The following is a 20,882-nucleotide window of genomic DNA, read 5'->3' as shown; positions in this document are numbered from 1 at the left end:
GGGAGTCTGGGCACCAGACCAGGGCACCACTCTGCCAGTCTCATGGAAGTGTTGCTATCAGTGTGGCTGTGGGCCAGCCCCTGAAATAGGAGTTGTAGTTCTTGGAGGCACAAGGTTGAAAAAGGGGGGTTTTTTACGTGGAAAAAGCTTCAGTATTTGAAAAATAGTTTGTAATGCTCTCCAAAAATTATATATATATTTTTTATTTAAGCACCTAAGAAGATGATTTCCTAGGAAGAAATAGGTATTTCATGAAATCCAGTTTTCCCACTGGCATAAATTTTAGTCAACAGATTGCAGGCAGTTTAATTTTGAGCAGAGTCAGGCCACACAGCACAGAGGCAAGAAGGGCTGTCCTTTCTTTATGGAAACAAGATTGCAGAAGCTTGATAACTGATATCAGGCAGAGCGTCCCACAGAATTTTTGTTGTCTATTTTTTTTAACAGCATGATGTCCCTTATCTTTAGGAAAAGAGTGCTTAAAGGTGACTGGAAAGGAACAGGAATACAGTAATATCAGAAGAGAATATGATCAATCATACAGCAGAAAAGACACGTAATTTGCTATGAACAACGTAAAATCAATAATACTATTTAATGTGAAACTGTCCTTGAATGTTTGGGAAAAAATTTGGTGTACTTGGGATAGTCAAAGGTGTTATTGGGACATGGTGCTGGACTTTTTTACAGCATATTTCATGCTGCTGTTCATGTGAGCACAGATTTGCACCCTCTCAAATTGGTGCCAGCCTTCTCCAATCATCAACATCCTTTTAGATTTGGAAGCAAAGGAGGGAGAATCTAAATGTCAGTAAGAAAAGGAGACTTCCCTACTAATGCAACTGTAAAGAAAAACCAGAAAATATCAAAAAAAATTCTCCAGAAGTCCAGGAAAAAAAAATCAGTACATCATAGAGAAGAAGTCACTGTAGGTACATATAATTATGTACAGTGGGCCATTGTCTATTCATACATATAACTTGTATGCTCTTTTATCTATACACATGTTTTAAATACTTGGACTTTAAATCATGCTTCTAAAAAAGTCTCCTGCATTTCAAGAGGCTGGCCACACCACATGTCCTTTCCCTCACAGCTGCCCCAGCTCCCCAAGCTAATGCTCGGGTGCACTGGGCATTTCTACTGTACCCACTAACTTCTGGACCCTTTTTCACAGTCCCTCTGCTGCCACTTGCCCTTCCCAGCCAGCCAGTGTGAGGAGTTACGGCTTTGGTGGTGTGGGTACACTGTGGGGTGGCAGAGCTGGGGTACAGGGCAGATCCCCAGGGTCCTAACACAAATCTCAGCATTGTCCTACAGGTGTGAGGAGGTCATGGGAGCTTTCTGGATAGTCTTGGAGTTGCTTGGATGCTGCTCTGTCCTTTCTACTCTCTCCCCTGACCACTAGGAACCACTTTGCCAGGTGTTCCTGCCACAAAGATGCTTGTGATCTCTGGGATCTGCACACTTGTGTTTCCTGGGGAGTGCCTGAGGAAGTCAGTTGCCCAGAGCTACCGGGATGCTGCCCAGAGAGACAGCTGGGTGTGGCCACCACACCCCAGGACAAATGTCATGCCATTGGCCCGGGGTGTCTCCCTTGTGCCAGTGCACTGGGCCTCCTGACCCAGAGCTGTGCAACACCCTGGTCCTTCCATCTGCCTGAGGGTGTCTCTGCCCTGAGCTTCCAGCTGACTTGGCTATGTCAGAGCCCTTCCTGGGCCAGCCCTGTGGCTGGTACCATCTCTTCTGCAGCACACAGGAGCTCATCCTGGAGCTTCCCTTTCTGAGCAAGCCAGAAAACGTGTACAGAAGGTCTCACAGAAAGACAGTGGTGTCAGTAAGCGTGCACCCACTGCAGCAGCTTTCTAGGCTCAGTTCTCACGCGGGGAGGTTTGATGGGGAGGCTGGAGAGGATGAGTGCACAGCACCCACAGGCCATGGATGTGCTTGGAGTACAGACCAGTCTTGGGGGTAGATAGACACTCATGACACCACGCACAGCTGGCCGGGAGACAAGTCAACAGGGCAGCACACCGGCAGTTTCCCGCGGGCGTGTAGCGAGCAGTCCGCAAACTCCCGTGCCCCGGGGCCATCTCCGCGGCTTGCGCGATTCCCCCGCTTTGCCTGGTGGATGGGACTCCTTTCCCAGGCAGTGGCAGGTGCCTTATCCTCTCGCCGGGCTGTTTTCCTCCCCCGGCCGCTGCTCTCGCTCTCCTTGTTGTGCTCCAGCGGCTCTTTCACAGCGCTCAAGGTCGAGACCGGCCGGCCGGGGGGTGCGCGCAGCCCCTGTTTTCGGGGGGTGCCCCCGCGTTCAAGGCCGTCGCTGCCTTCCCACGGCCGGCGCAGGTGCTGCGGGCCCGGTTCTCACGGCTGGCTCTCACAACAGCCCCCGCCCGGCGGGACGAGGCAGGGCGGGGGACAGGGGTCCCCCCGTGCCCCTCAGCTCTTGGCGGGCGACGGAGCCCAAGAGCGCCCGGCCCGGGACCGCAGCTGCCCCGCCCGAGGCCGGCCACCCCCGCGTCCCGGCCGGGGGCTCCGCGGGGCAGCGCGGCGCAGCCCCCGCGGCGGCGGGGCGGGCGGGGGTCTCCGCGGGCGGCGGGCGGTACCCGCGGTGCCCAATGGCCGCCCGCGCCCGGACATAAAGGCGGAGGCCGCGGCTCCGCGCTCCCTCCGCCGGCCGGGCCCCCGGAGCCGCCCCTCCCCGCCGCCGCCGCCATGGGCCGACCCCCGCCGCCGATCCGCCGGGTGCTCGTCTTCCTCAGCATCCTCCTGCCGCCGCTGCCGCTGCTGCTGCTGGCCGGGAGCGCCGCTGGCGCCGGGACACGCCGCGCCCGTGAGCCAGGACCGAGGGGGGGCGGGCTGGTGGGGGGAAATCCCTGCCTCATCCCCAGGGGCTGCGGTGGGCGCCTGCCGCATCAGGGAAGCTTGCTCATCCCCCCCGCGATGGGCAGTGGCGGGGGGTCCATCCTCCCCTGCCACTGAGGATGTCCCCGTTCTACTCATCTCCCGCTGGAGTGTCCTTGACGCCAGTGCATACTTGTCACCCTGACGGCATGGGGACCCTGTGTCCCGAGGGGCCTTGTACCGCTGCCTAAAAGGCTTGGGGGGTCCCTGCCTTCCCTGAGTGGGGACGAGAGGTGCAGTTTTCCTTCCAGCCCCAGAGGCGATCCAGAGGTGCCCCTGGATGGGACTGGTCCTTCCCCGTACTGGGCTGTGCCGGGACCCCCAGGCGGGGAGCTGCAGGGGGGCTGTGCTGGTGGACGCCCGCTGCGGCCGCCCCGCCTGATCCCGGGCCCGGCTCCCTCTTGCCCGCAGCGGCTGCCAGCCCCACGTGTGCAGCCTCACGCCAGGCCGCCTGCGTTTCCGGCTGCATCCCCGTTCCCTGGCTCTGCGATGGCGAGCAGCAGTGTCCTGACGGCACGGACGAGCAGTGCGGTGAGTGGCACTCATCCGGTGCCGTGGGGTGGCCTGGGGAGCTGCGCTGCACAGACATCAAGGGGCCCTGGTGCTCTGGGGAGTGGTGGGGCAGGATAGGACAGAGGCACCTCAGTCTTTGCCGGCTCTGCCTGTGTAGTATCCTGCAAGGACATATGTGCTCCAGAGATCCTTGGGAATATCTGTGGCATGAGAGCACATCATGGAACTGTGTGCTCCTTGGGCACTGCCAGCACCTGTCCCGTGCCAGGATGAAGTGGAACCTTGTTGTTCTGCTGCAGCACTAGGTCCCAGTGACTGTGTGTTGTCCCTGCAGATGTTGCCTGTGGTGGGGACCCCCATGTCTGGCAGTGTGACGACGGCCGGTGTGTTTCTAGCAGCTGGCGCTGTGATGGTGCTGCTGACTGCCTGGATGGCTCTGATGAGCAGGACTGTGGTATGTACTCCCTGCTGGGGGCTGACGGGGGGTGGCTGGGGATGCAGGGCAGGCTGGTGAGTGCTGCGCTGTTTCCTCAGTGTGCGGGTCAAAGAAGGTGCAGTGTCCCGGCACCCACCACTGCATCCCACACTGGGAGCTGTGCGATCGGCACCAAGACTGTGAGGATGGCTGGGACGAGGAGGGGTGTCCCCAGCAGCCCTGTCTGCCTGGGCAGTGGCAGTGCAGGAACAGGGTGTGCATCATGGCTGAGTGGAAGTGCAATGGGATTGACGACTGTGGTGATTCCTCAGATGAAGATGTCTGCGGTAAGCAAGAACACTGGATGCTCCTCCATAGGGTGAGACCTGTCTTGGCCATGTGTGAATTAGGGAGTGCTTTGTTCTCCTGGGCCCCAGCTTCCCTTGGGATGGTGGCAAGCTTCCTAGGAAGCTGCTGATGCTTTGCAGGGCCTCCCCATGAGGCTGGGACCCACGGTTTCCCTGTGCCCAGTGTATTGGTCTGCCCTGCTGACATAAGCTGTGTGTGCCATAGCCCCCTGTACACCTGGCATGGTGCGGTGTGATGAGGGCAAGTGTATCCTGGAGTCCCTGATGTGCGATGACAAGGATGACTGCCTGGATGGCACGGATGAGCCCAGCACATGTGGTAAGTTACATGCAGCTGCTGCCTGCTGCCCATCTGGGTGGGGACAGAGGGAGGGGAGCCACAGCGCTGTCCTGCCTCACGTCACCCTTTGCTGCATCCCCACAGGTCGGAGCTGCTTTGTACGCAACGGGGGCTGTGCAGAGACGTGTACTGACACGCACTGGGGAGTGCAGTGCTCCTGCGGGGCTGGCTGGGTGCTGCAGGCAGATGGGCAAAGCTGTGCTGGTAAGGGGAGGTCAGGGTGCATGTGCTTCCGTGATGTGTGGCCTTGGCCACTGACAGCAGTGTCTCCACAGAGCCCGTGCTTCTGGGGAAGCACCTGCCTCTGCCCTGCTCCTGCCTGTGTGTCACACCTGGTCCCGTAAAGATTGTGTCTAGATAATGTCCCAGCAGCTGCTGGTGCATTTTGAGGCCCATGTTCTGGTATCTAGGCAGCTTGCCTGTAGTCCCAGGGGAGCAATGGCAATCTGTCTGGGGCAGCTCTGCGGCAGGCTGCTGACCTCACCTATCTGTGCAGATGTGGACGAGTGCTCCCTGGAGTACAGCCCCTGCAGCCAGCTGTGCACCAACACCCCAGGCACTTTCAGCTGTGCCTGTGTCCAGGGCTACACCCTGCGGCATGGTACCGCCTGCGAGGTGACAGGTAGGGAGAGGAGGGGAGCCCAGGCTGGATGAGGGCTGGGCAGTGCCCCCTGCTAGCCATGTCCCTGGTCAATGAGTGAGTTTCCTCTCACCCTGGCAGACAATTCAACACAGATCCTGGTGGCCGTGGGACAGGACCTGGCCCTTCTGGATGTACGGACCCAAGCCTACCGGCCCCTGCTCTCCACTGAGACGGAGCCCCGCGCCCTGGTGTATGACCTGCTCCGAGAAACCTACTACTGGCTGACAGAGGATGGAGAGCTCCGTGTTCACCACCCAGGGAAAGGCACACAGCCTCTCTATGCAGGTGAGGAGGACCAAGCATGCTGGGTGCTGTAGCAGTGCTGAGATGGTGCTTAGAGCTGGCCTGCCACCCCAGTACTGCTTTTCCTGTATTGAGGAAGGGGCAGCCTGAGTTTGCCACACAGCCTGGAGCAGGTGTGCCTTAAAACTGCTCTGTCTCTACAGATGCCGGAGAGGTGAACAGCATCTCTGTGGACTGGTTCACAGGGCAGCTGTACTGGGCCAGCAGCCATCCTCCAGCCATCTGTGCAGGGCTGGGTGATGGCCGTGGTTACGTGACGGTGCTGGGGAAGGACATTGCACCAGAGCAGCTGACAGTACATCCAGCTGCAAGGTGAGCAGTGAGCCAGGGTTGGCCTAGGCTTCTGGGATTGCAGTGCTGCTGCTGACCATGCGGTGCCTGCTGCGGGGCTATGGCAGCACTGGTATTATCCTGTGAAGTGGGTGCTGAGTGCCTGCCCCCAGGTCCCTGTACTGGGTCAACCGTGGACAGAGGGGCCGGACAATCATTGCCGCATCCGGCATGGATGGCTCAAACCGGCGGGAGCTCACAGTTGTGTCCATGGAGGAGCCTGTGGGGCTGAGCCTGGACCATGTGGCTGGCAGGCTGTACTGGATCAGCGAGTACAAGGAGGTAGGGATGAGGGGCACCCAGGGAGATGATGAGGTAGGAGTTGGGAGGGTGGCCCTGGTTCCACTGTGTCCATGGCCAAAGCATGGGAGGGAGCAGGGAGCGCTGCCTAGGTCTGGCATACATCCCTGGGCTGGAAGGAGAAGGGCCAAGGTGTGGGATTGCCACATGGTCACTGTGCCTTGCCTTGTCCCCAGTCCATCGAGACACTGCGGGTGGATGGCAGCGGGCGGCACTCCTTCCACGCTGTTTTGCGGAGCCACACGGAGCCGCTGGGCCTGGCTGTGTTTGAGAGCCGGTTCTTCTGGACTGATGGCACAGAGCTGGTGTCAGCCACCTGGGCCTCCCCCCAGGAGCACGCAGTGCTGCTCCGTGCCTCTGTCTCAGCTTTCACTGTGCTGCATGCACTGCAGCAGCCTCCCAGTGAGTACCTGCAGGTGCTGCACTGCTGCAGGGCTGGCAGCATGGCAGCAACCCCCGCTACATCCCTGGGTGGTAGGGAAGGCTCACTGGGTCCTGGAGCTCACCAGGTCCTGCCCAATGGTTTGCCTGGTGCTGTGATGAGGGGTTGTGGGGTTGGTACAGAGGGGAACTATAAAACTGTAGGAAAGGCCCATGTCTTTGGGTAGACCCCTTAACTCACATGACGTCGCTACCCCGCCTCCAGCCCTTATCCAGTCCCAGGACTGTCTGTGGTTTTTGGGGATTGGGAGAGGTACTGGGGTCATGACTGCCTGAGCTTTTAACATCCTCTTGCTCCCAGGGGACACTGCTGCATGTGCTCTGGGCCTGTGCAGTCACCTTTGCCTTCTGTCCCCTGTGCACCCTCGGGGCTACAAGTGTGCATGTCCAGAGGGCCTCTTCCTCCTGCCCTCGGGGAAGTGTGCAGGTGAGCAGGGTCTGGCTCTCTGGGGTGGTATACATCCGTGTGGAAGTCGGAGGAGGGCCATAAAGAGCTGTGACTTTGGTGGGATGAGGTTCCCAGCACACACCAGTACTGTGACATTTCTGTCTTGGTTCATTCTGGTGACCCCATCGAGTGTCCCTGGGGCTGTGCTCACACACTGCCCTTATGCCCTACAGAGCTGTCCATTGTGTATGCATCAGGAAAGTCCATCTTCCTGGTGCATGTGGGCCCTGGAGCACACACCAAACAGGTGCAGGAGTGGCAGGAGCCCCTCCACCTGCAAGATGTGGACTGGCAGAGGTCAGTGCTCTATGGGACAGATGACCGTGGGACTCTGCTGCGTGTTGTGGGTCACCCTGGCTGGAGAGAGGCCATTGTGACTGGGCTGCCAGGTGAGACCCTATGGGGTGATAGAGGGCACGTTCCCCTTCCTGATACTCCCTGACGCCTGAGAATCTCCTGGGTGCAGAGCACAGTGAGGCCATGTTGAGGCAGTGCTCAGCTGTGCCCTGGGTTTAGGGTCTAGGGGCACCCAGGCAGAGGTGCAGGGTCATGGGACAGCCTCATAACTGCTTGCTTGCCTGCTTTTGCCAAGTCTGCTCTGCCCGTGTGGACATCCGCTCGGGGGACCTGTACTGGCTCGCATGTAACCGGAGGGACATCGGGGTGATCCGGACATCTGACAAGGCCCCGCGCATCCTGCACCGTGCTCGCAGCAGCATCCAGCACCTCTTCTTGGACTGGCAGCGTGGTGCTCTGTACTGGCTGGCCCGTGGGCAACCCCTGCAGGCGCTGAGCCTGGAAGGGGGTGCTCCGTGGGATGCCTGGAATGAGACGTGGCCTGGGGACCTGCCTGCGGCCATGGACAGCAGAGCCTTCAGCGTGCTCTGGAGCTCAGCCCTTGGTGAGCCGTGGTAGTATCTGAAGCAGGGAGGGGAGGTGGTGGATGTAGGCAGGGGTGATCAGCCATGCCCCACACACAGCAGTTCCCTGCCTGGGCAGTGGGATGCTCGTGGGGCAGACTCAGGACCCTGGCCTCAGCCATGAGGTCCCTGCCATAGCTGTGGGTTGTGGGGCGCAGGGTGAGCCATGAGGGGTGCGGGCAGGCTCCAGGTCCTACCATGCCTCTACCTCACAGGCCTGCAGGCGCTGAGTCTGACAAAGCAGCAAGCAGTCACCCTGGCACCCGGCTGGTCCCATGGCCTCGTGGCCGCCTTTGAGCCATACCTGGTGTCAGCAAATGGGACAGCTCTGCTGCTGTGGGACCGGAGGACGCTGGCCCTCGTGCTGTCCCTGCCGGCAGCAGGTGTGCAGGGAGTGGTGGCCTTCGTGGGCTCAGAGCTGCAGGCTGGTAAGAGTGGCCATGGCTTTGTGCCTGGTGCTGCTGCTGTACCTGACGGGGCTGGGTGGCCCGTGCTACAATGAGCTGTGGCAGGGTGTCTGGCTACTGCTGGTCATGTGGGGTGCTCTGGGAGGAATCTGGAGTGTGGGGAGGGCACGGTCCCAACAAATCCCAAATCCTCTGCCAGTGCCACCAAGCAAAGGGTCTGCCGTGCCACTTCTTTCACCTGTGACCACCGCTATGAGGACAACCACAAGCACCACTGCTGCTCGGCCTGCCACCTCCACCACAACACCACCGCCAAGCCAGACCACCACTGCACTCAGCACTACTCTTGCACCAACCAGCAAGGCTACTACATCACAAACCACCACCAGACAGTCCACATCAAAGAAGACCACCGCTGCACCAACCGCTGCCCAGACCACACTGACCAAGACTACCACTGTGCAGCCAGCCACCAGCACCACTCGGTCTTTTACAATAAAGCTCACTGCCCCACAGCCAACCACAACCACCCCACGCTCAAACAGTTCTGCACGGGTAGTGACACCTACCCCACCCCTCCAGTCCAGCACTGCACACCCCCTGACCCCAGTTCTCCATCTGTCCTGTTCTCGCACTCATGTGCCCTGCCGTGATGGCACTGGGTGCGTGGCCCAGGAGTATCTGTGTGATGGGGAGAAGGACTGTGCAGATGGCTCTGATGAGGACGGGTGCGCCCAGCTCTGCAACACCCCAGGTAGGAGCCATTCTTCTGTCCCCTGTGCAGCTGGGTCACCCTGTGCCAGGGCTTCTGGCTGCTTCCTGGTGGGGTTTTTGGGACAGGTAAAGTCTGTACAGGACTTTACAGGACTGGTAAAGTCTGTGTCCTGGCTCTGATGCTTGTCATGTGACATACTGGTTCCTTCTGGGCATGACACTGGGCTTGAAGTGCTGTTGGAAAAGGATAGAGTTGATCTCACTGCTTACAGTGGCCTAGATGTGGCTGAGTTGAGACTGCCACAAACAAAGCCTTGTCCCTTGTGGGGCCTTTCTAGGTCACTGGAGGGCTAGCAGAGGGTCTGGGCACCCTGGCTGCCTTTTGCAGGCAGTGCAAAGGCCCTTGTCTCCCCAGGGGCCTTCCACTGTGCGAGCGGAGCCGTGTGCGTCGAGGCGGGAGAGCGCTGCGATGGGGTGCCACAGTGTCCTGATGGCTCGGATGAGACGGGCTGCTGGACCCCCACGCAGGAGTGTGCCCTGCGCTGCGACGCTGCCACCCGCTGCATCCCCAGGAGCTGGCTGTGTGATGGCCATGCTGACTGCCTGGACCACACGGATGAGCAGGGCTGTGGTAAGACCTCTGGGGCTGAACGGGACAGACTCTTGGAGTTGTCTGCCCCACAGCTGGATGCACTAGGTTTCTTGTGGGTCCTGGAGCAGGCACTGCCCAGAGCTACCTGCTGAGAGGATGGGGACAGTGCCCCTGCTCAGCCCTGGCCTTTGCCCACAGTGCTGAAGGAGTGTGGTCCGGCTGAGTTTTCCTGTCGGAGTGGGCAGTGCGTGGCCCTGGCCCTGCACTGCGATGGTGACCACGACTGCCAGGACGGCTCGGATGAGGAGGGCTGTGCTGTGCCCCGGCCGCTGCTCTGCCGTGAGGGTGAGGTGACGTGTTCCCACAGTGGAGAATGTGTGCCAGAGGCCTGGCGCTGTGATGGTGCTGCTGACTGTAGGGATGGCTCAGACGAGCAGGTGAGTGGAGCAATGGGGACACAGCCTGTCCCCACGCATGCCCAGGAGGGCAGGTAGTCTTTTTCACCCTCTGCCTTGCAGGGCTGCCCTTGGGAGGAAGAGCTGTGTGAGGACCAGCAGTGGGGCTGCTCCCGTGGCCGTGAGTGCATCCCCGATGTCTGGCGCTGTGATGGAGAGACTGACTGCACTGATGGCAGCGATGAGGCTGGCTGTGAGCAACACCCTTATTTTATTCCCTGTCTCACCCAGGGGTGGCTGGTGGGTGCCCAGCATGGAGGGAGATGGGTATGTGTCTGTGCTGAGGTGAATGGCCCCATATGCTAGCTGCCTATTCCCAGCAGCTGTGGTGGCTCCAGGTCCTGAGTAGCTGTTCTCCCTGCAGGGGCCAGTGGCCTTTGGTTTAATATAGCCTGAAGCCAGGCTACTGGCACAGCTCTGGATGTGGCTGCAGTGAGCTCTGGGCAGCCTCTGGGAGCAGCTAAATCTGCCCCAAATGGGCAAAAGGAGCTGGTGGATGAGGCTCAGGGCAGCCTTCCCTGCATGTCCCTGCAGGCCACCCTGCTCCTTGCCAGAGTAATGAGTACCCCTGTGGGCTGGGGTCCTGCCTGAATGCATCCCTGGTGTGTAACGGCCGGCAGGACTGCGCGGATGGCTCAGACGAGGGGGGGAACTGCTCTGTGCCCTGCCAGCGGTCCTGCACTCATCTCTGCTACCCCTCGCCCCAGGGCCCTGTGAGTGCCAGCAGCCCTGGGGCAGGGGCTTGTCATACCATGATGCCCTGCTCCAGCTGCAGAAGGGAGCCTCGTGTCCCCAGGGTAGGCAGCTGATGGTTCCTTTTCCCCCAGTGGTGCTGGTGTGGCCCAGGCTATCGGCTTGGTGCGGATGGTCTGTCCTGCATGGACATAGACGAGTGCACGGAGTGGGGCAAGGGAGCCTGCAGCCAGACATGCCTCAATGCCCCAGGGTCCTACAGCTGTGGCTGTCTCCCTGGCTACCTGCTGGAGCCCGATGGCCACACCTGCAAACTCACTGGTAAGTCCTGGGGTGGCCAAGCAGTGCTGAGGCTGGCCCTGGCCCTCTAAGATACACTAGGGGCTGGTGGATACTTGTCCCCCTGTGTCTGCTGCCCATGGGAAACCTTGTAGTCCTGTAAATGGCTGGTCAGAAAACCCATCTGCACTATCTGAGAACATCCTGTGTGGTAGGGCTGAGTCCCAGCAAGCTCCAGTGCCTGTGAGTGCTGTTTCCCTTGCCTGCGTGTGCTGGGACCATGGGACCAGTAGTGCTGAGCAGGGTCTGTGTGGCTCTGTGTTACCCCAGGATCAGAGCCCAAGCTGCTGGTGGCTGTGCAGTCCGAGGTGTTGTCCTATGGCCTGCGGAGTGGCCATGAGGAGGTGGTGCTGGCCACTGACAAGGATCGTGTTGTCTTCTCACTCGACTATGACTTGGTGGAGAGGAAAATCTTCTGGATGGACCTGGCCACAGAGAGCATCCGCTGGCAGGACCTCAACTCGGGAAAGAAAGGCACACTGGTGAAAGGTGGGTTGTGACAATGTGGGGTTAGCAGGGCTGGCCTCCCTCACTGTGCAGCCTTCAGGTTGCAGTGGGGTGCCAAGCTGTGATCCCTTATGTGGAGAAGCGCTAGTTGGGAGCAAGGTTGGGAGGAGCCAGAGCTTCTGGGATGGAGGGATCTGGGCTGGGAGCATTATGCCAAAGGGCCATGCAGCTGTCACCCCACACAGGTGCTGCCTCTTGGATGCGTTTCAGGTGTGAGGTCAGACTGTATAGCAGTGGACTGGCTTGGGAGGAACCTGTACTGGACAGATGGAGTAGCAGGGCAGGTGCTGGCCACTCGCTTGGGGGCTACCTGGCAAGGGACACCAGAGTACACTGTGGTGATAGATGGAGACCTGGACCAGCCCCACTCTCTGGTGCTCCAACCTCTGGCAGGGTGAGTGTGGGACAAGAGGACATTGGGACCTCCTTGCGATCCCTGTCCTGCCCTATTTTCCTCTGTGTAGGTAGATGAGAGGGGGGATGGCCTCACCTTGGTGCTGTGGGGACTGCATGACAGGAAAAGAAAAAGCCCAGACACCTGCCCCTGCCCTGCATGGAGCTCTCAATATACCCATGATGAGATGGGAAGCTCTAGGCTGCTTTTCTGGGCTGCCTTGGTGCTGGGTCGATGCTTTGTCAAGTCCATAGTCTTGTACCTGTCTTCCCACCAGGCTGATGTACTGGTCCGAGGTGGGGAGCCACTCACGCCTGATGGAGGCGGGCATGGATGGGAGTTGGCGGCACGTGCTGTTGGCCCAGGGACTGGGCTGGCCCACAGCACTGGCCCTTGACCTCCCCACCCAGAGGATCTTCTGGCTGGATGAGAAGCTGGGCAGTGTTGGTTCTGCACGTCTGGATGGCAGCAGTGTGAAGGTGTGGTGGGGCACTGGTGATGGGGCTCTGATGTGGACCAGGGTGGGCACTGACAGCCTCTCTGACAGGTGCTAAAGCTGCACTGGGTCCAGAGCCCCTTTGCAGCAGCTGTGTGCGAGGGGCAGCTCTACTGGTCGGAGAGGAAGACATGGTCCGTGCAGCAGGTGGACAAGGCCAGCGGCAAGAACAGGACCGTGCTGCTCAAACGGCACGGGCAGCCCCATGGCCTCCAGGTATCTTCTTGGAGGAGCCCCAAGCCCTGCTGTGCCAGCTCTGCTGATCTCCCATCCTGCACAGTACTACTGTCCTCTGAGTGAGGAGGCGCTGGGAGCTGTGCCCCCATCCCAGTGGTCCTTGAGCAGCAGTCTCTGTGGCCAAGTGTCTCTGGTCCTCTGGGACCATCTCTGCCTCACCCTCCTGCCCCGAGCTGGGCTGTGTGTGGGCCTTGGGAGCACAGCGTGCTGTCAGCCGTGCTCAGCTCTGCCAGCGGGTGCTGACGGAGCTGAGGCTGAGCCTGCTGTCCCACAGGTGATGCACCCAGCCCTGCGCCCTGTGGCCCCCAATCCGTGTGAGATGCGTGGCTGCTCCCACCTGTGCCTGCTGAGCGCCAGGCACACTGGGCAGTGCCGCTGCCCCACTGGGCTGACGCTGGCCGCCAATGAAACCACCTGTCTGCCCATCCGTGATTCGGCCTTTGCCCTCCTGGTGTCACCAGCAGCTGTGGCACAGGTACCATCCTCTGCAGCCAGCCCTGGGGACTGCTGTTCTTGCCACTGTCAGGGAAGAGGGGTCCACATCCTAGTGCTGCCTCCTTCTTCCAGGTCTACCTGAAGGACCTGCCCACATCAGCTGGATCCCAAGGGCTTCCCCCACACCGGGCCCTGCCTTTGGCCAAGGTGAGCCGCCTGACAGCTGTTGACTATGCGGTGAAAGACAAGAGTTTGTACTTTGCAGAAGTGGGAGGCAATTCCATTGGACTGCTGCGCCTGAAGGACTGGGGACGGCTGTCCTGGAAGAAGGCAGTAGCTGTGGAGGGCACAGTGACATCCCTGGCCTTGGACTGGCTGAGTGGGAACCTTTACTGGATTGGGGGACAGCCACCCACCATCCACGTGGCAGCTCCCAGGGGGCGGTGGGTCCTGGCACTACTCAGCGAGGGGCTGCAGGGTGCTGCCTGGCTGGCACTGTGTCCTCGTGCTTCCACCATGTGCTTTGTCACAGCAGCTGGCAGCCATGGGCGTGGTGCCGTGGTAGAGTGCGCGGCCATGGACGGCACTGGCCGCAGAGCAGTCTGGAGGAGAGCCCAGGCTCCCACTGGCCTTGCCTTTGGGAGTGCTGGCACCAGGCTGTACTGGGCAGACCATGGTGAGTGAGGACTGAGATGGGGCACTGTGAGGGGGCAGCAATGGTGCAGGCGCTCAGTCTGCAAATCACAGCCTGGCACAGCCCTGAGGGGCAGCCCAGAGCCCTCTCTGTCGCCACACTGAAGCCTCTCCACCTGTGCCTTTCAGAGAGAGGTACCATCAGCAGTGTTGAGCTGGATGGATCCCGCTTCCAGCTGGTGCGGGAAGGGCTGCATGGTCTCTCACTCTTTGCCATAGGAGAAGGCTTTCTGCTCTGGAGCACAACCTCAACCAATGGTAGGTCTGTCTGCTGTGCCCAGCTGCTCCTACTGCACTAGGACACGGGGTTCTGCCAGTCCCTGTGGGGTGCAGGCTTTTCCCTCTGTGGGGTGAAGGGCAAGCTAGGGGACCTCCCAACTCAGGCACCCTTGTGGGAGGAGGTGGAGGAGTGCTGACCCCATGTGTCTCCAGGCTCCAGCAAGATCTGGCACAGCCGGCTGGAGCAGGCTGAGAACTGGTGGTTCCCGATGGAGCAGGAGCTGGTAGCCATGAGGATTTACAGCCAGTTCTCACAGGAAGGTGGGTCTGGGACTGCCACAGCCTGGGGCATCTGTGGGGTTCAGCTGTGCTTTGCGGTGGCTGTGCTAACCAGTGCTGTTTTGTCAGGCACCAATGGCTGTGCAAAGAGCAACGGGGGCTGTGCCCAGCTCTGCCTGCCCAACCCTGCAGGGCGGCAGTGCCGCTGCTCTCCCGGATACCACCTGGTGCATGGGGCAGCGTGTGCGCTGGCACCGCCTTGCCCTGCCCCGCTGCAGGCCTGCCCTGACCTCCAGAGCTGCGTTTCCAGAGAGCAGGTCTGTGATGGGCGCCGTGACTGTGCCGATGGCTCCGACGAGTCTGACTGTGAGTGCCTGTCCACATCTGGGGAGTGCTGGGGTCCTGGGCGTGGGACAGCCTGCCCAGTCTCCCCCAGGTGGGAAAGCGGTCTTACCTGATTCTCTGCTGATCCATGCCCATCCCTCCAGGCACCTCAGTGAAGGTGGGGACGCAGGTCCCTGCAGTGGCACCATCAGGAATGTCCCACATAGAACAGGAACCAGTCCCATCCATAGCTGCACCCCAGCCTCCACAGCCCCGTCCCAGCCTATCTGCAGCCCCTGGCCCCCAGGAGCACGGAGAGCCCTTCGTGGTACCCCCCAGCACGGAGGAAGTGCTGGGGGCTGTGCCCTGCAGCAGCAAGACATGCAACCTGCGCGGGGACTGTGCCATCGAGGCTGGCCGAGTGACGTGCCACTGCGCCCTGGGCTATCGTGGCGACTACTGCGAGGAGGCCGAGGTGCAGCCCCTGGCAGGACCCATTGTCCTGGGGGTGGCCGTGCTCCTGCTGCTCACTGCTGCTGCTGTGGGGGCCCTGGCCTACATGCGGAGGCGGGACAGGCGGAGGAGGTGAGCTCTGGGGCTGGACTGGGCCAGCTACAACTGGGAATAGAGAGGGACAGGGTCTCCTTGCCCAGGGACAGTGTGGAGTCCTGATGCACTCCTGGCTTATATGGAAAGCTCCCATCACCCCAGCAGGCTGTTACCAGGGGTTGTGGTAGGACTTTGGGATCTGCCCATCTCTAGGAGTTGGCCATGCCATTCTCGGTGTACATTTTCTCCTCTCCAGGACCTCGAGCACTGCTTCCACTCGGGTGCTGACCCTGTACCACCGTGAAAGTGATCCAGAGGAAGAGGATGAGGAGGAGGAAGAGCTTCCCCCCAAGAGTGATACATTTGTGAATGAAGCTTATGAAGGGAAAGAGGTGAGTAGCATCTGAAGCAGGCTCTGCTAGGGACCCCTCTGCCACCCTGCAGTGTGCCAGGGCTCAGTGCTGGCATGGCCCCCACTCCTGAGGCAAGCTCTGCCCTCCTGCTGAAGGAGAGGTCAAGACCAATGGTGCCTAGAGTCTGACAGGGCAGCTCCACTCTGCCTGTGGCTGAACCCCCTATGCTAAGGTGTGGGGTGGGCTTAGAGAGGTTGGGTGGGACTCACCCCTGATACACCCATCTGTGATTTCTGCAGGAGCTACCAGCCCTGCTGAGGAAAGGACCATCTCACATCGACACCGTAACTTCATAAAAGAACGTTGTGCAGCATCTCTTGTGCCATTGTGGTTTGTGTGGGCTGGGGAGGGGAAGTTGGTTTGTTCTTTCTAGATAAGACCTGAGGTAGGTAAGAATGCAGACAAAAAACCATTTGGGAGGTTTATCAGGATGTCTCCAAGTCCAACACACTCTCTGAGTCTGTCCCTTGAGTACTGTCCCTCTGCAGCAAGGCTTAGCTTGCTGACCAGGGTGCTTTGGGCTCACCTGGTATAAGAATCTGGCCAAATAACTGCAAGGAAGCTGGCTTGGCTTTTACCTTGTTATGCAGGGGGCTGAGAAGGATTTTATAGTGGAGTTCTGACCTCCTGAGTGTCCCTTACAAACCAGTGAGACCAGTTTTACCACCTCACACCAAGCTAATTTTGAAAGGGGAAATAAATGCTATTTTTTTCTCTGTGATCTTCCTCCCCCCACCCTCCCCACTCTGCCGTGAAGTAGCTGCGCTCCAGGAAGGAGAAATCTCTTCTCAAGCTAATTTTGACCATGGGGGAAAAGTCCTTTGGGAAAGTGCTATAAAAGCTACCTGTGCCCTTTTACAGACCTTTCCTCCCTGCTTCAGGCAAAACACAGGGAAGCTGGGTGAGCCATGCCCACTGGCCCTCAGCCCAACCTGCCTGGCAGAAAGCCAATAACCATCCCACAGCACAAACCCATTGCTTTGAATTTATTTTGCTGTTCGCACAGTCCTGAGCTGAGCAGAGATGTGAGACAGGTGCTCCCCTCCCCAACTGCCAGCTCTGAAGGTTACACACTTTGACCTGTATGTTGCTTACATGGGAACACCAGAGCTGTCTCTGCCCAAGCTGCTATGCATGGTACAGGAAGATGAGGTAAAAGCAGCACGGAGGGACTGGAGCCACCTCTGGTTGCCAATCCAGCATGGCTTTGGCACAGTTGTAGATCCTGGAGCACAGCAGGCTTTTGAGGAAGTTGCAAATATTCAGAACAGGTCCTTGGTCTTGTTTCCAGCAAGAGAGAACCCAGAGGGGTTCAGAGGGGCCCCAGGAAAAGTTCATGGCTTGTACGGGCAGGGGCCAGCACTGCTCTTGATGCCAGGGAAGTGACCGCTGTCCCGGGGCTGGGGCTACAAGTCAGAGTCACAGGGTGGGCTTCTCCTCCAGTGCTGTCCATCTTGCTCATCCTCCAGCATGTCCCAGGGATTGTTGTAAGCTCTACTGGCACACGACCCTGCCTCTGTCACAGGAGTGGGGGGCACTTTGGGAGCTCTGCGCTCCTTGCAGCAGTGATGGAAGCTGAGGGCGAGGGCCAGCCCCCCCAGGATCTCCAGACAGCTTCCCAAATAGCTCAGTACCAAGCTGTAGCCTACGGTCAGCGTGCTGCCAGGTGGTGCAGGCAGTGCCCACAGCTCCTGGGTGTACCAGGAGCTGGGCACGAGGCTCATCAGCCCAGAGAGGAGCAGCACCAGCCCTGCCATGCCGGCCACCAGGGGCCGGGGCTCCGGCCGCCAGCAGCGAACACCCAGGGCGGCCACCACCAAGCCCACCAGGGTGACCACCAGCGAGGAGGGCATCAGCCCTTGGGCCACCCGCACGGGCACCTGCTCAAAGTAGCCCAGCTCGTCAGCCTGCCCGCAGAGGCGGTTGTGGGTGCTCTGCCGCTCCCTGCATATGTCCCAGATGCCCTGCTCCCAAACGACGTCCATGGGCTGGTCAGGTACGAGGCTCACCTGCCTCCAATTGGGTGCCAGCGTGCCCGTGAGTGTCAGCAGGAGCCCGCAGGGACACAGCACCAGCCCCACGATCATCTCCGCCGGCGTCCGCATGCTGCGGAGGTGGGTGAAGCGGGCTCCGGAGGGCTTCTGCTCGCCCGAGGTCAGCGGGAGCTCCGGGGCTCGCTGGACAGGAGCTGTGGCACCGGCGCAGGCAGGGCGGGGGTCCGGCGGCGGCCCCGGAGCCCTCAGGCGGTCCCGGAGCCCCTGAGGCGGGCAGCCCGCGGAGCCGCCCCCGCCCGGCGCGGGCAGGAAGCGGTGCCGGCGGGCGGAGCCCGGCCCGGGCGGGGCTGGCCGCCACATGCGGCGGGGACAGCGCCTTCCAGGAGGGCGGGAACTCGCGGGGAGTGCCGGAGCTCCGGCCCCCGCTATCCCCTCGCAGGTGGCGGGATGGGGGCCGTGCCCGGGCTGCTGGGGCGGCGTAGGGCCCTGTTACAGCTCCCTTCGTTAACTGCATGCGAGCTTATTTTGCTACCAAAATAGTCAACTAATGAATTAAAATAATTAAGATGAAATGCTGGCAGCTCTCACATTTGGCCCAAGAGACCTCCCCATCTCCTTGTCCTTCAGGGAGAGCTCCTGAGCTTGGCCCTGCTCCTCCCGTCCCACGCTGCCCTCAGAGGGCACCCGCAGACGCAGCAGCCTGGCTCTGGGCAGGAAGAGTCCCTGGGATGTCCACTGAGACAGGTACGGGAAATCACCACGTTTGAGAACGCCGGTGGGGGATTTTAAAGCCCAAAAAGCACTCGTCTTGGGTCTCGTCAAATTTCCCTGAGTTTCTGCCAGTCACACTGAGCCCAGGAGAGGGCAGCATCCTCTGTGGATGGATTGGGGATGAGCAACGCCGGCTGAGCTGGAAGGCTGGCTGCCTGTGTGTGCCCCACGGCATCTTTGCGCTGCTGGTTCCTGGCCTTGGAGGAAGGAAGGCCTTCCGTCTGGAGGGCTGCGTGGGTCTGTGCTGGACCAGCTGCTCCCGGCTCCCTTCCCGCGCCTCCGTCCCACAGCTATTTCCCGAAGTCCTGAAGCCCTTCAGCTCTCTGGGTGCCAGATCATTTTGGGGAGGGATTTTGAAGTTATTGAACACTGGATCTTAGTCCAGCTGGAAGGCAGGGGTGGGTTGGACTCAGCCAAAGGCTCATGTCTCCAGCCACGTCTACACAGCAGCCAGATGAGCATAGCTCCAAAACAGGAACACCTGGCTTTGTGGTATGTAGCCAGTAGCTGGCTAAAACTTGGCACTCCTCATCTGGGAAACTAAGCTAGGGGTTGCTGATTCCTTTCCTGTTCAATTAACTTCTGTAACTTTTACCCTGCTCCAGCCACTGACTCTGTGCTAAGGCACGCACTACTGCCCTGGCAGCTGGGGTCCAACCAACACACAAATGCTGCCAGCCTGATGTGTTTCCTGAGTCTGCCTTTGGCCATGGCATCCCCTCACAGGAACAGGTGCTGCAAGCCTGAAACCTTATAGTCCTGACTCTCTTGGGAGCTGTATCTGGACACCTTTCCATCTGGACACCAAGTGGAGGTTGGTTGTGAGATGTAGTGCTCCTGGAGGAGAAGAGGGCAGAGGGAAAGGGCTGGTAGCAAGCTGGGTGGCACAGTGCCATGGATGAGTGAGTGCCCTTTGCCTCCTCCCCACTCAGGAGGCTTTTACTAAGGTGACAAATCACAGCTTGGTGGCAGTGCTGTCAGGTATAGCAGTGGTTGCCCATGGACCATCCAAGTCAAGCTGTGAGCAGGTGATAGCAAAACCTGAGTCCTGCATGGCTGGCCAGGACTCTTCTCCCCATCCCAGGTGTGTGGGTGGGCATGTGCCAACCCTGATGGAAAGGGAGGAATTCTCCATTTTGTTGGATTTGCCCACATTTTACCCAGAAAGGCTAAGAAAGCGACAGGGTAATGCCCACCCTGGGCTTTGCAATGCCTGCCCTAGGATCCCTCTCGCTGCAACACCTTCCTTTTTCTCTCATCTGTTCCTCCAGCAGTGCTGTGCCCCTCTTGCCCTTGCTTATGCAGGCTTGAGTCTGGGAGGTGGCCACTCCTTGGATCTGCAGCTGCAGCAGAAGCTGGATCCCAGGAGTATCACAATTATGCACCAGGGCAGGTTTAAAAACCTGGGCCTTTCCAATTTATTAATATTGCCCAGGAGGATGCATCTGCCCTTTGGGCTGATGCCCAGGCTCCTGGCTGTGGGACAATGATAAGCAGATTAGGTGATGTGGCCCTGATGCTGGATGACCTGCCCTGAATAAGCTTGGGGAAGGAAATGGGATTAACAGAGCTGTTTCCCGTTGCCACAAAGTTATAGATTGTTCATTTCTTCTCTTTTACTTTCTAATGAGGTGGTATGAAAAGAAATTCAAAGAACTGCCTGGCCCTTTCCAAGCTCTGGGGAAGCATTTAAAGCCATCTGGCCTCAGAGATAAAATGGTCTGGCTGAAACTGCCTTCCTTCCCACATTGCCCTAGCTACCGAGTGGGAAAAGCCACCTTGCTTGGTGTTTCCTACTTCACCAAGGCTGTGACTTAGTTTTTCCTACATTGTCGCAGTCATCTCTTTAAGAACATGACGGAAACTTTATCCAGGCCTGCTTGAGTTGGCTTGCATTTTATTACTATTTTTTAATACCCCATTGTAAATTGGAAGAGTAGCAGATGGCCTTGAGCTAATTGGACCTGAAAAAGTTCTAGGGCAGGATAGTCAGAACTTGAGACTGATTCCAAGGAAGACATTAAAAAAAAAAAAAATCCATTATGAGGTATTTAGTGTTGAGTTGCTTCTTCCAGCCTCAGATAGCTTGCATCACTGAAGGCTGGGAATGAATTTGGGCCAATATTCCTGTGTTCAACCTGTTCCCTGCCTCTCTAGTTGTCTGCTTCCAGCCCCTGATGGTGATGGCACCCCAGACTGGACAAGTGCTAGTGTCTCTTAGGTGACAGTGTGAGGTCAGTGTGGATAGGACCAGTAGTTTTTGGGTTACCCCATTGTCACACCAGCTGAGCAGGGTTTGCCTGATGCCAGCAATGGCAAAGAACATATGCACACAACAATCTTCACAGCTTCCTATGTGATCCATAGTCTGATCAGATTTCTAGGCCCAATTGAGCTTTCAAAATGTGTCTCTGGAGAGAAGAGCTTCCCTGCACAAAGGTAGCTC

At 59.1% G+C, this 20,882-nt stretch overlaps 2 protein-coding genes across 2 annotated transcripts; one reads left to right on the top strand and one right to left on the bottom strand.

The window, feature by feature from the left end:
- The first annotated feature begins 1,699 nt into the window (after window positions 1–1,699).
- LOC119700911 (low-density lipoprotein receptor-related protein 2-like) lies at window positions 1,700–15,743 on the top strand. Its single transcript, XM_038136621.1, has 33 exons — window positions 1,700–1,837; window positions 2,230–2,833; window positions 3,316–3,435; window positions 3,752–3,871; window positions 3,952–4,179; window positions 4,406–4,519; window positions 4,625–4,744; window positions 5,037–5,162; window positions 5,262–5,468; window positions 5,630–5,798; window positions 5,930–6,098; window positions 6,293–6,518; window positions 6,859–6,984; window positions 7,179–7,394; window positions 7,598–7,906; window positions 8,141–8,353; window positions 8,532–9,086; window positions 9,462–9,677; window positions 9,837–10,075; window positions 10,157–10,286; window positions 10,628–10,806; window positions 10,921–11,107; window positions 11,396–11,614; window positions 11,843–12,026; window positions 12,304–12,505; window positions 12,574–12,738; window positions 13,034–13,234; window positions 13,327–13,870; window positions 14,017–14,145; window positions 14,320–14,427; window positions 14,515–14,751; window positions 14,874–15,294; window positions 15,515–15,743. The coding sequence occupies exons 1-33, from the start codon at window positions 1,700–1,702 to the stop codon at window positions 15,663–15,665; spliced, it is 7,272 nt and encodes a 2,423-aa protein (XP_037992549.1). The 3' UTR covers window positions 15,666–15,743.
- A 901-nt stretch (window positions 15,744–16,644) lies between these two features.
- On the bottom strand, window positions 16,645–17,960 carry CLDN23 (claudin 23). Its single transcript, XM_038135695.1, has one exon. The coding sequence runs from the start codon at window positions 17,774–17,776 to the stop codon at window positions 17,078–17,080; it is 699 nt and encodes a 232-aa protein (XP_037991623.1). The 5' UTR covers window positions 17,777–17,960; the 3' UTR covers window positions 16,645–17,077.
- Window positions 17,961–20,882: the final 2,922 nt, after the last annotated feature.

The sequence above is a fragment of the Motacilla alba genome, chromosome 4 (genome assembly GCF_015832195.1).
Source record: "Motacilla alba alba isolate MOTALB_02 chromosome 4, Motacilla_alba_V1.0_pri, whole genome shotgun sequence".
NCBI classification, from domain to species: domain Eukaryota; kingdom Metazoa; phylum Chordata; class Aves; order Passeriformes; family Motacillidae; genus Motacilla; species Motacilla alba.
This window is presented reverse-complemented; position numbering and strand designations above follow the sequence as displayed.

What these genes read in the sequence shown, in the direction of transcription:
- CLDN23 (XM_038135695.1), bottom strand. Translation starts at nt 17,776, where the DNA reads ATGCGGACGCCGGCGGAGATGATCGTGGGGCTGGTGCTGTGTCCCTGC.
- LOC119700911 (XM_038136621.1), top strand. Translation starts at nt 1,700, where the DNA reads ATGTCAGAGCCCTTCCTGGGCCAGCCCTGTGGCTGGTACCATCTCTTC. An exon ending in ACAGTACATCCAGCTGCAAG is followed by an intron (nt 5,799 to 5,929) that starts GTGAGCAGTGAG and finishes GCCTGCCCCCAG; the next exon opens with GTCCCTGTACTGGGTCAACC. An exon ending in CCAGCTCTGCAACACCCCAG is followed by an intron (nt 9,087 to 9,461) that starts GTAGGAGCCATT and finishes TTGTCTCCCCAG; the next exon opens with GGGCCTTCCACTGTGCGAGC.